At 30.5% G+C, this 14505-nt stretch overlaps 1 protein-coding gene across 1 annotated transcript; it reads left to right on the forward strand.

Moving 5' to 3' along the window:
- The first annotated feature begins 11279 nt into the window (after positions 1-11279).
- Positions 11280-14290, forward strand: LOC103492026 (phospholipase A1-Igamma3, chloroplastic). Its single transcript, XM_008452193.2, has 3 exons — positions 11280-11995; positions 12598-13156; positions 13588-14290. The coding sequence occupies exons 1-3, from the start codon at positions 11388-11390 to the stop codon at positions 14032-14034; spliced, it is 1614 nt and encodes a 537-aa protein (XP_008450415.2). The 5' UTR covers positions 11280-11387; the 3' UTR covers positions 14035-14290.
- The last annotated feature ends 215 nt before the right edge of the window (positions 14291-14505 follow it).

A 14505-nucleotide genomic window follows, 5' to 3' on the forward strand; every position in this document is an offset into this window, starting at 1 on the left:
TTTAAATGTAACTGGGTTAACAGTGTTAGCAGTGTCAGAACAGATGAGTTGGGGTTTACATTAGTTAATCTTAAACGTATTGGTCATAAGACAGATTCTTTTATCCTAGCATCACAAGCAAAACAAGTATTTTTTCTTGAAGATCCAAGTGATTCTCAATGGCATGTTGTGTTGAATCTTCCTAATCGAGATTACGAGGATCATATTAATGATGATGAGTTAGGGGATATAAGTTTAAATTGTATCAGTTCTAACAATGTTCCTATGAATGTGTTTGAGGAAATAAACGACGAAGATGATTCAAACTACATGTGAACTGATTGTGATCGTATTTGGATACTAAATGAAAATGAATAATAGATGGTAAGGTTTGTTATTATTTTTCTTATTCTTTATGAATGTTATTGACTCTATAATAATGTTTATTTTCATGATAGGTTAGGTACTAATGGATTGTAGTAGTGATGACCACCTCTCAGTAGGAGCCGACGAGGATGTAGCCTAGGTTGATTGTTTTTTAGAGACATCTAGTCAAAGGAGTATGCGTGGTCCTACCACGATGATTCATTTGACACAAATTAACTCTAATGTAAATCTATTGGTTGTTGACTACAATGAACGTGGTGAATGGATTGGTGAAAATGCAACTTAAATGGTGAGTTACATCTGGACATGCGTTCGAAACAACATTCCGATTACATATGCTTCATGGTTAGACGTGCCATTAGAATTAAAAGATAAAATTTATGTTTGCATTCAGGTAAGCATCTTTTATTCTTAAATTAATATATTGAGATATGACGTTATTTTTACATATGTTATTTTGTCATTTTCAGATATCATTTGTAACAAACCCAAAGTCCAAGAAAGATATTTTAAAAAAAGCTGGAAGTGCATTCATAAATTTCAAAAGTATTTTTAGAAACAATTATATTTTTCCATATATAGACGAACCAGAATGCTTAAAATTTCCTCCACCAAACTACTCTGCTATTGATCTATCTGATTGGGAAAGGTTTGTATCACTATCCATGAGTGAAGATTTTCTGGTGAGTGCTATGACTTATTTCATGTTTCACTAATTACATATATCAATGCATCATTGACTTGTGTTATGTGTGTGATATAGAAACGTAGCAACATGCAAAAAGAGAGACACAAGAATTACAAATATAACCATAGAACGTCTCGCAAAGGCTACGCAAATTTGGGAGAAGAGTTGGTAAGTTTATATTACTATGCACAATATTATCTTATGTTTATCAAATTTAATGTTTAATTTATGTGTATACATGTAGAAAAAAGAAGGAAAATTGCCACCATCTGTCGATCGAGCTACCCTTTGGAAACATGCTCGTGTGGGTAAAGATGGAGAATTTATGAATAAAGAAGTCGAAGAGATTGTAGCAAAAATCGTAAGTAAATTAGATTACTAGCATTTTATATGTTTGAGGCATATTTACAACTTGTGACAAACAAATTTTTAATTATTTGTTCATATTATAGGATAAACTCCAGAAAGATGTCGATAAAACATATAGTGTTTCAGATGATATTTTAACTCAAGCTTTGGGGACACCTGAACATCGAGGACGTGTGAGAGGTGTGGGTGGATTAGTTACACCTTCGTTCTACTTTCACAAACATATTCCATCAGAACTCAGAGAAACTCAGATTACTGTTGATGTAGATGCCAATTGGAAAAAGGAGAAATCACAGATTTTATCAGAATATAGTCAAATGGCAAAAAAATGCTGAAGTTAAAGTTTTTGAAGAGAACTAGAGAAACAAGCTTAGATGCACACTCTGGATGCAATCAGAATATTAGTGAGAAACAGTTCATCTCAACATCCATCCATCACATGGAAAAAATCGATCTAGTAAATACTATGTTTAATTCAATTTTATATATTGTATTTCATGATTTATTATTCAACATTGATGGTAAATTGAGATGTGAATGTAATTTTTCAGGGGAGACCATGTAGTCTTGTTGTTGGAAAGGTTGACAACATTGTTGCAATAGGAATTGTCTTCGAAAGAATAAGTACGAACGAAATAGTTTATAGAGTACGACTTGGAGAAGGTGATGTGTGGGTTTTCATTGAACTTGATGCAATTGGTTCGCACGTTTCATGGCCAAAATATCTTATAGTTATAGAAGAACAGAAAAAGGTAAAGTTTTAATTTCAAAATATGCATTTTCGCATTAGCATGTTCTCATTTTAATTTTTGACATTCTTTTGTTAGACATCTAGTAAAAAGTCTCGTGAGTTAGAAGCTTTGAAAGGAACAAAGTTGAAAATGAATGAATTAAAATTGTCGACGACAATAAGGTTCGTGTTGAGCCATGTAGAGAAGGATATGAATGATGAATATCTTATTATCCCAGTCGACACTCAGGAGATTTTTGGGTATAGCTTCAATGTGAACGTGATGAAAGATAGCATTAAACAACTTTGTTTGATGGATGAATTAGCTCTTTCGGTGATATTGAGCTATATGATGTAAGTGCGCAACTTCAAAATCTTTATTTTTCTTATTTTTTGAGATGTCTATTTCTAATATTAGAAGATTTTTCTTTTAATGTTAGATGCTTATATGAATCTGATCCAAGTATTTTAGAGGAATATGAATTCATGAATCCTGGACAAATTTCAAAAGGTTTGGGTACAGACGAGCATAGAGTTCGACACTTGTGTAATAGATTGGTACCAATCAAGAATAAAGTATATTGATATGTCCATTTAATTGCAGGTAAGTTAGAATCAAAGTATCATTATTTTTCATATGATTTTTAATTATAAATATTTTTTACTAAATTGAAACATATGTTTATTATATAGATATCATTGGATATTATTTATTATCTCATTACAGGCAAATACAGTACTGTATGCACTCGATTCGTTAAGACATGGTAGTGTTCGGGACGAGTTATAATCTATGGTCATCACATTAAGTGTATATTTATTATGTAAATTGTAGTTTGTTATATATATTTTTTTATTTTTTTTAATTCAGAGCCTTAAGAATGTTTTATATATGTTGAAATAAACACAAGAGCTCGACCTCTTACTTGGGTTTCTGTTAAAGTACGAGTACTTAAATTATAAATAAATGATAATGTGCGTTTGGTTTAAATATTTATTTTTATTTTAACATGTGTTTTGAATATATGTGTGCATATAGTGTGCTCAACAGTCGGGCAGTACAGAATGTGGGTCCTACGTGATGAAGTTCATGCAAGACATAGTAAGGCAAAAGAGCATTACAATTACAGATGTGGTATGCATTTTATTGCACCATATCTCTTATAGCTATTATTCTTACGCTTAGTACAATCTAGTAATTAAATCACATTTATTTCATTTATAGTTGACGAGACAAGCACCTTATACTCAATCTGAATTAGATATGGTGAGAGTGGAATATTGTGACTTTCTAGGATGCTACATATGATACATGTTTTTATTGCAATGAACGGGTAGTTTTTATATTTATAGTTTAGGTATATCTTGATACGATGTCAATTTCTATAGGGTTATGTCTTGTTCGTATTTGTTAGATATTGTTTTTTGCAGAACAACATTGGTTTACAGTTGATTAATGAAAATTAATTAGTTCATTTGATGGATGTCTAGTAATTTTATGAAATACATGTTACTTGTGTGTTTCAATTATATGGTATGATGGTATGAATTTCATATTTGTGATTGTTGATATTTTTCATTAGTTGTTTGAAGTTGGGAAGTTAGAAGTTTTGAATTTTTGGAGTTATGAAGTTGTATGAGTTCTGAGTTCTGCAGGTTATGTAGTTGACATGCAGATTTGAAGGAGTTGTTTGAACTAGTTTGTAGTTGTATGTAATGGATTTTACATAAGTTGTGAAGTTAGAAGTTTCAAGTTGTTGGAGTTCTGGAGTTGTGTGGGTTATGTAGTTTTGGAGTTGTGGTGGAGGGTTATGTAGTTATTTACACGAATTTGCAGGAGTTGTTTGAATTAGTTTGTAGTTGTATGTAATGAATTTTGCATATTTTCAGTTTTTGGTGTTTTCAGTTTTTTTATATTGTTTGAGGTCAAATAGGTCACATATATGGGTGGGTCATAATGACCCTTTTTTTTTTTAATTTTTCTAAAGTTGTTATAGTTGATGGGCTAAAAACGTCAAGAATAAAGTTCTGTTAACGAGTAAAACCCGTCAATAGAAGGGCTATCTTGATGGACTGATCCACTTTGTTGATGGGCAAAAGACGTCAACGTCACCTTTCTTAATGGCCAATCCCATCAAGAATAGGTTTTTGATTACATGTTTTGACCATCAAGTAAACTGGTTTCTTGATGGACTTTTTTAATTTCCTTGATGGGCAAAACACATCAAAGTCTTCTTTCTTGATGGTCAATACCATCAAGAAAGGGTTTTTTATGACATGTTTTGGCGATCAAGAAAACGAATTTCTTGATAGACTTTTTAGTTTCCGTGATGGGCAAAAAACATTAAAGTCATATTTCTTTATGGTCAATACCATCAAGAAATGGTTTTTTATGGCATGTTTTGGCCATCAAGAAATGATTTTATTGATGGGCTTTTTAATTTCCTTGATAGGTAAAAGACATCGAAGTTCCATTTCTTGATGGCCAATACCATCAAGAAAGAGCTTTTGATGACATGTTTTAACCATCAAGAAAACTAGTTTTCTTGTTGGTCGGGCTTTCTTGATGTCTGCCTATATGATGGGCAAAGACCATCAAAATAGATATTTTTTTACGTGCTTTGCACATCGAAGAATGCTAAATTTGTAGTAGTGAGTATTTAAATAGATATGCACTAGATAACAATCATAACGCATCAAATAAAAATCATAAAGTACTTAATATATCTAACGAATAGCAAGATAGCAATCAAATGAAAATATATCAATAAGATAATAATCACATAGCAATCACATGTAAAATCATATATCAATAAAATAACAATCCCTTGACAATCAAATAGAAATTACAAAGTACTTAATATGTAATGAAAATCACAAATAACAAAACATATTTGAATTCCAATAACCTTAAAACAATAGATGAAAGTCAAATAGCAATCTTATAACAATCAAATGGTAATAAAGATAACTAACAGATAACAATCTCATACCAATTAGTTGGTAATCAGATAACGATTACAGGCTAGTTAAGTTATGGTACTTAATATCTTTAACTAAAATATGAACTAAGAAAAATCAAATCATACTCATATTAATGAATCTACACTCCTCAATCTCTTGGAAGCATAGAAAAATTACCTCAATGGAATTGAACATCAACAATTTAAGTATACTCGTGAAACAATATTTGTGATTCAATGACCCCTAAGAAGGTAAGGTGTGAGACCCTGATTGTGTTATGAAGCAATCGGTTGAGATTGCACGCGACAAGACCAATTATACGACGAGACCATATGTAATGAGAGTTAGCTACTGAAGTGTTGCAAAGAAACTACATATCGAGTTCTAACTCTAATTAATGATGAGAATGGGCTATGCGATGGAATTGTTACGTAACATGAAATGACTAATATGCGAGGAATTTTTAGGCAACTTGGGCCTACATCGAAAAACAGTGATGTGACCCTAATGTCAATAGATCGGCGATTGATTTGTTCTTGCCATCCAATCCAAATTCAGGAGAAGGAATGGGTAGGGATACGTGGCGTCCTGAGATTTGACAGCTGATTCGCACCACCGACATAGGTAACCATTACGACAAAGGCATCCTCGTGGGGAAGAGTCTATAAATAGAAAAGAAAGTCTGGTCATATTTAATAAATGCTGCTTTGCTTTCACTCAAGAAAATTTGAGAGAACTCCCAAGGTGTCCTGAACATTTTGATCAATTTCTAAACTTGGCTGGAAAGAGGAAAGGAGCTCGTGGGTAACAACTCGTTATGTACAACTGTGAGTGGTTCTTCTCATAAAAATGTTTCCAAATAAAGAAGATTATTAAAATGTGTTTGAATCCTTAAATATATTTCTAATAGAGACTATGAACCATATGGTATTTCCCTTATATTTTCCAATTATTAAAATGCATATGACTTATACATGTATTGGATGTATATTTATGCACTGGAATGATGTGATGAAATGATGATGTATTCTAGAGAATGCGTGAGATTCCATACAAGTTGAATTATGACACATGATTTAAAAGAAGTATTTTATGAGACATTTTCCAAAAGAAAGAAATATTTTGAAAGCATACTCTATGAGTCTTATGTTGCATTTATTTTTAAATCATTGTGTATGCATTGTTGATGATGACATTATTTATTTGAAAATAGAAAAATAATGTTCTTGAAATGATGATTTCAGGAGAATGCATAAGATGCGTGAGGATTGAAATGAGATGACCTTTGTACCTTATGCGATATAATGTCTTATCCTTGTTGTGTGTTCTGGAATAAAATGCCCTATTCATGTTGTGTGATCTTGAATAAGATGTCTCATACTTGTTGTGTGATCTAATATGAGATGCCTCATACTTGCTGTGTGATCTGGCGTGGGATGTCTTTTGCTTGTTGTATGATCTAGCATTGGAAGACGTGTTATGCGTGTACTGAAATTGATGGAACTTGCTATATGCATTGAGATTACTACCCATAGCTACAACTTGACAAAAAAGTGTGATAAATGCTTGAGTTGAGGAAATGGTACAAAGATGTAATTGAATATGCAGAATGATTTTGCGAAATGACTATGTAGTATGTGATAGGCATACAACACAATATGAATTACGTACGGTGAAAGAATTGAAAAGAAAAGAAATTTGATGTGAATTATAAAGAATTATAAAAAGAGTGATTCTCCCTTGAGGTTTATAAGTTGTTGATAAATTGAGATGTGAAAAATGCTCAATGCCTTGAATGAGTGTTTTTAAAAATTCAAAGATATAATGATTGACTTACATATTATTTATACCGCTTGATTTGACAAAATGTCTATATTGTGTTAAGGCAAACTTGAATTATTAAAAAGGTTCATAAAAGATCCCACTCGCTAGACGTTTTAGTCTAATATTTCAAATGTTATGTTTTACTCCCCCCCCCCCCCAGATAGTGAAGGACATCAAGCGTTGAACTTACAGCCTTGATCGCCTTTTGTGCCTTGTAATCACATCATTTTGGTAGTGGCCACTGTTGTCTCGCATAGCATGTAAAAGCTAGGCAAGAAGAGTCAAGTCATCAATTTGAGTCTATTATGTTTCTTTTGAAAGACTTGTGTACTAAGAATCAAATGTACCCTTGTGATTTATTCAATATTTGTTAATGAAGTTTTCTTGTTTCATTCAAGTTCAAATTCCGCATTTAAGTTTGTGGTTTGAGAGGTTGTTTCGCTTAGTAGGCATTCAATGTGCTATCTCGCGAGGAGATACGCATTAAGTGACTTGGCGCCACGCTTCCACTTGATCACATGAAATGACATTTAAGGCGAGACATGACATAAGACATAAAATGGATTTAAAAATAAAAATTAGGCAAGAGAGTAAAAACTGATGGATAAATCATTTAAAATGGATTTAAATTTGATTTTTGTATATGACAGCTACTATATGATTTTCATTTGATATTGATTGTTTTATTTTATTACAACATGACACTAATTTTCAATGATATTGACTGTTGTCTAAGTAATGTCTAATTGCTATTTGATATTGATTATTATCTTATACTAAATTTGATATTTTAATAGTTATTTAATTGCTATTTAATATTGATTGTTCTAATAATATCAATTGATATCCTAATTGTTGTTTGATATTACGGTCCAATATTGTTTATCAACTATATATAAAAATTATTATATGATAAATGATTGTAAAATTGTCGATGATACTAATTGCTATTTTTCTATAACAATCAATATGATATCGATTGTCATTTGAATATTGTTCTCGAATTACTATGTAATATATAGTAATATATATTGATTGATATAAGAAAATACGTCTGAAAAAAAAAAACACTGCTTTAGTTGTAAACCAAATAGAAAGGTAAAAATTAACCACGATGTTATTTAAGTAATTTGATGACAAAGAAAGGTAATCTATTAATTTTCGTAAGAAAGATAATCTATTAATTTTCGTTTAAAAATTAAAGAAAACAAAAACATATCTAAAAAATTTTAAAAGTAGTAATAATAAAAGAAAAAAACACACACACTTTCTTTCTTATGCAAGCTGCAATTCTCCACCTCTTCCACGCGCAAATTGAAATATTTTCCCATAGATAAAAATACAAAAAGGAAGAGAGAAGGAAACTTGAAAAGAAAAGGGTAAATTTGAAATTTTTTGAAAAATAGATTAACTTGATTTAGATATTTAGGCTCCGTTTGGGAAAAGAAAAAGAAAAGGAAAGGACTATATAACCATTTCCATGTTTGGGACAAGGAATAAGGGAAGGGAAAAGAATATATTTATTCTCCCCTTATTCCTCCTTATTCCTTCTTAATCCTTCTCTTTCTTCCTTAAAACTTGTGATATTATTATTATTATTATTATTATTATTATTATTATTATTATTATTATTATTATTATTATTATTATATTATAATAATTATTATATATTATTATTATTATTTTAAATTAAGAAATTTATTATTATTATTATTATTATTATTATTATTATTATTATTATTATTATTATTTTAAATTAAGAAATTTATGATTATTATTATTGTTATTATTAATATTTTTATTATTTTAAAACTATATTTCAAAATAGAGTTTTATGATATAATTGATGTTCGTCGTTTAACTGCATTTGAAAAGAAAACATTTGTTTTCCATATTTCATTTTGTTTCAATGCTATTACGTTGGTCGTCGTTTTTTTAAATTGATTGTTAACGATGAGTAATTTTTCGATATTGTACTTACAACATCAATTTAAAGAAAATACATGTCATTTCTTTCGCACGTAACGCATCAATTAATTTTTTGGCATGGAAAAATTGCGTACAAAACGTTCAAAATTAACATCGTATTTACAAAAACTAATGAAACATGTTTTCCAATAAAAATTTCAATTTTTGGTAGATTGAAATATGAATATTTGTATATTGGATTTACAATACGAATTAAAAAAAATACAATTGTACAAATTTAAAAAAAAAATCTTTAAATCGATTGTTAACAATACATAATTTTCCAATATTGCACTTACAACATCAATTTAAGGAAAATACATGTAATTTCTTTCGCCTGTAACAGATCAATTAATTTTATGGCTCATAAAGCTTGCATGCAAAACGTTCAAAATTAACACTGTATTTAGAAAAACTAATGAAACATATTTTCCAATAAAAATTTCAAATGTTGGTAAATAAAATATGAATATTTGTACATTTGAGTTACAATATGAATTTAAAAAATATACATTTGTACGAATTAAAAAAATAATAAACTTTTTTAAATTGATTGTTAACGATACACAATTTTCCAATATTGCACTTACAACAATTTAAAGAAAATATATGTAATTTTTTTCACATGTAACATATCAGTTAATTTTTTGGCATGAAAAACTTGCTTTCAAAATGTTCAAATTTGATGTCGTATTTACAAAAGTTGATAGAATATGTTTTCTGATAAAAAAAATTAAATTTTGGTAAATAAAATACGAATATTTGTATATTGGATCTACAATATGAATTTTTTTAAAAAATACATTCGTACTAATTAAAAAAAATAATAAAAAAATTATTATATTTCTTCCCACTTATTCCTTCCCCAAACAATGATTATAAATAATCTTCCGTAATCCTCTCATTTATTCTTTCTTCCAAACAAGCATTATAAATAATCCAACATAATTCTTGCACATGATCCTTCCACTTATTCCTTCTCCTAAACAAGATTATTATAATCTTTTCCTTTTCATATTGTTCACTTTCTCCTTATTTCTTACCCCTTTATTCCTTTCCTTTTCCCAAACATCTCCTTGTTTATTTTGTTGTCATATTTGTAATATTGAAAAAATAGATGACATGGAGTAATGGACTACATCTATTTTTTTTTGTGCAAATCTCCTTCATTTTTTAAAAACTTTCTTTTAAATTGTTCAAAAAGTTACTTAGGATTTTTTTTTCAAACATTAAAAAAATTGATATATGATTTCAAAAGGTAATTTCTTATAAATTAATATTTTTTTAATAACTTACACAAGTTTCAACGATATAATTTAGAAATATCTCGCGGTCCGTTATTTATAGATTATTGAGGTGATGTTTCATAATTTTTGGAAGTTTGAGATATTTAATTCCAATAAAAAAATCAATTTTTTTTTTTAAAAAATAAAAACTCTTTATTCCAATACTATCCCACTAGGGAGTTTGAGAAATCGTAATAATTTCTCATTCTCGAGGCAAGAAGTTTTTCATCAATATTGTCTAATTGGTTGAATGTTTTTCTCTTCCCTCATGAAATTGTTGCTTTAAATATTGAAGTAATGAACCTTGAAATAAGACTTCTTTTTACGTATTATTTAAAATCAAGATTTAAAATTGGGTCATCGTTTTTTTAAACGAGTGTTTTCCCATACACAAGTGACTCCCAAATTCAACTCTTATTTTCACATACCATTTTTTTATTGTTATTTTATTTTGTTGTTCAATCACACTAGGAAAAGAATTAATGGCAACTTACTTTTTTGTTTTATTTTCAAATTAACCTTTTTTGAGGACGTCAGCTGCTTCGCTTCGTCTCCTTCACATGACGACATTTCATTGAAAATAAAGAAAGACTCGATATAATAATAAAAAAAATGTTCCATCTAGAATCAAGCTACAAATTTAGGCCACAATTGCAATATAAATTTGGTAAGCATCGACACAAACAAAGTGGTACATCCCCTGCATGATATAAAAGCTAAGTGAGGACACACTAAATTCTATTGCTTATGAAGGAGTTTGGATACTTTAAAACAAAGGTGTGAGTGTTTATGTCCATAGCAGATAATATCATTTCACATTGTAGTGATTGAGCTTTCTATTGTGAGCTTATTGGTTAGTATTAGATTCCTAATCTCGGCCTACTGCGTGGATATGACGAATTATTATACAGCAAAAATTTGAACCTAATTAACATTTTTGCAAACTGTCAAACTCCATGTTGGCTAATACACATCTTCTCGATCAAGACATCCTATCCAACTCCAACTATAGAGAAAAGGAAAAAAAAAAAAAAAATAAACCCCACTTAAGATTGTAATTCCTACTCTCTCCCCTCCACACCCTCCTCTCTCTCTCTATCCATTAAAAGTTTGATCTCTCTCACTAAAATGCATTATTCCTCTCTCTCACTTGAAATCTAGAATATTCAGAGATCTCAAACCCTCCCTCTCCATGTCCATGGCTACAACTTCTTCTCTTCTACATTTTTCCACTATTCCTATTCCCATCTTTACAAAACTCCCCAAATATCACCTTCTCCAGAACAACATGATCAACAATAACAACAATTCCCTTTTCTCCACAAACCCCACTTTGTCAATACATTACTTCAATTTCATTCTTCCAACCTCAAAATGCTCTTCATCATTACCTTCTTTAACAACAATGGAAGATCAAGAAGACGAAGATCAAGATGATGTTGAAGCAATAACAATGGAAACAAATAACAATTTTGCTCCACTTAGTGAAATTTGGAGAGACATTCAAGGGATGAACAATTGGGAAGGCCTTCTTGACCCTTTGAATCTTCATCTTCGTAAAGAAATCATTCGTTATGGTGAATTCTCTCAAGCTTGCTATGACTCTTTTGACTTTGATCCTCACTCTAAGTATTGTGGCACTTGCAAGTACCAAGCTTCCCACTTCTTTAACAAGCTTCTCATGCCTGATCCTGGCTACAATATCACTAGATATCTCTATGCAACTTCCAACATCAATCTCCCCAACTTCTTTAAAAAATCCAATTTTACCCGTGATGAATCCAGAAACTTTTCTAACAGGTGAAATTTTCCGATGTTATCATAAGTTTAGTATCCAAACTTTCAAAACATCTTTCTGCCAAATACTTTTATCAACTTCTAAGATAATCTTAATAATAATTAGTAAGTATTAATTTAACTAGGTCTTTTTAAGTTTATGTCTATGAATTTAAGAAGTTTATGTCTTTGAATTTAAGAAGAAGTGTTTGATCGTTCTATAGGCTATTTCTTACAAGTGTAATCCTTAGATTTTTAGATTTAGTGTCAAACAAATTCTTAAACTAATTAATACAAAATTTTTAGAGGTTTAAAAGTGTGGTTAAGTTATAATATGCGTAGATACATATTCAACAATTTTTTAAGATTCATAAATTTACTTGACACAAAATTAGATATTACGTATAATAGAGATTAGCTATTTTGTTTTTTTGAAAAATATTTAAATGTGTTAGAGCTTATTAGACACAAAATAGAAAAATCTATAGATTTATTTAAGTTATTGAAATTTCAAAGACTACCCTATTTGATACGTTTTTTTCTAAGTTCAAGAACTTGTACATACAAAATGACAAGTTGTTGGACCAACACATGCAATTTAACATTTTACATATATCAATGATTAGAGTCTGGAGTCAACATGCTAACTGGATGGGCTACGTCGCGGTTGCCACTGATGCTGATGAGATCAAACGACTTGGCCGCCGTGACATTGTCATAGCTTGGAGAGGAACTGTAACATACCTTGAATGGATCCACGACCTCAAAGACATTCTTCGACCGGCCGGTTTTATCCCAGACGACACGTCGGTTAAGATCGAATCTGGATTCTATGATTTGTACACCATGAAAGAAGAAAATTGCAACTACTCCGGATTTTCAGCTCGTGAGCAAATTTTAGCTGAAGTTAAACGACTTGTGGAGAAGTATTGCAAATTAGGAGGAGAAGAAATCAGCATCACCGTCACTGGCCATAGTCTTGGAGCTGCTTTGGCTTTGATTACAGCCTATGACATTGCTGAGATGAAGCTGAACATTGTGGCCAGAGGAGACGGTAGCAGTCCCGTGGAAGTTCCGATCACTGTCTATTCATTTGCTGGTCCTCGGGTTGGGAATCTCAAGTTTAAGGAACGGTGCGAGGAGCTCGGAGTTAAGGCGTTGCGAGTGATTAATATTCATGACAAGGTTATGATCAACTAAACTCAAAGGCTTAAGATGATAGACTGTTTTTCACATTACTCTTTTAAAATTTTTTGATTTGCAGGTTGAATAAATATAACTCGTAACTATTTTTCTCCTTTTTTTTTTTTTTTTTTTTTTGATATAGCAAGTTATTTATCGATCTAAATATAACTTAAGAGTCTTAGACAAACTTTTTTAAAAAAGTAGTAAAATATTTTAATCCTTACGATAAATTATAAATTTGATTTTTATGGTGAATTTAATTTCTATGTTTTTTAAATTTAGACTTTAGTCCATTTGATTTTGATAAAGCATTGTAAATAGTTCTATGATTAGATAAGTCTTTCATAAATGTTTCTTATTTGTTTTGACTATTTGTGAGAAATTTTATAAAGCTTAAACCGAAAGTCTATCGGTACTCATATTTTTTACAGGTTCCAATGGTACCAGGCATTATAGCAAATGAAAAGTTACAATTCCAAAAATATTTAGAGGAAGCTATAGCTTTCCCTTGGAGCTATGCTCATGTTGGCACAGAACTTGCATTGGACCACACACACAGTCCCTTTCTAATGTCGACAAACGATCTAGGGTGTGCTCACAATCTTGAAGCTCACCTACACCTAATCGATGGATACCACGGTAAGGGGCGAAAGTTTCGATTAGAGACGAAGAGAGACATAGCTTTAGTGAACAAGAGTTGTGACTTTTTGAGAAAGGAGTATGGTGTGCCACCGTGTTGGCGACAAGACGAAAATAAAGGGATGGTTAGAAATAGTGAGGGGCGATGGGTGGTACCGGACAGACCGAGGCTAGATGATCATCCGTCGGATACCGCAAACCACCTTCAACAAGTGCTCAAAGATGTTTTTGGTTCTTAGGATTTAGGGTTTGCAATCAAGATAGCTAGTGATAGCTTTATTTCATTATGGAGGGTAGGTTGAATGACTTGTTGACTAAATAATTAATAGTGTCATTGTTGATGAGGAGTGGCATTATTTTGATGTCACTAAATGTAAATTATCATGTGAGTTGTATGGTTTATATTTTGTTGAAGAGTGGCATATTTGATACTATTTTGCTTTTGAATATGAAATAAGTTTTGGCCAATATTAATCTCTATATGATTGATGTTAATTATTAAGTTGTTTAACCATAATTTTATGGTCCAACAAAATATTTGATACTTTTTTAAATATATTTTAAATTCTTTTTCTACGTATGAAGGATGAGAGAGTAAGATGCATTTTATTATGCACCAAGCATTACCCTTGAAATATTACTTCTAAAAAGTCTTTTAATCCAAAAAATCAATTGTTCTCATTTATAAATTAGTAACGATCTACGTTATA

Source organism: Cucumis melo, chromosome 2 (assembly GCF_025177605.1).
Source record: "Cucumis melo cultivar AY chromosome 2, USDA_Cmelo_AY_1.0, whole genome shotgun sequence".
Lineage (NCBI taxonomy): Eukaryota > Viridiplantae > Streptophyta > Magnoliopsida > Cucurbitales > Cucurbitaceae > Cucumis > Cucumis melo.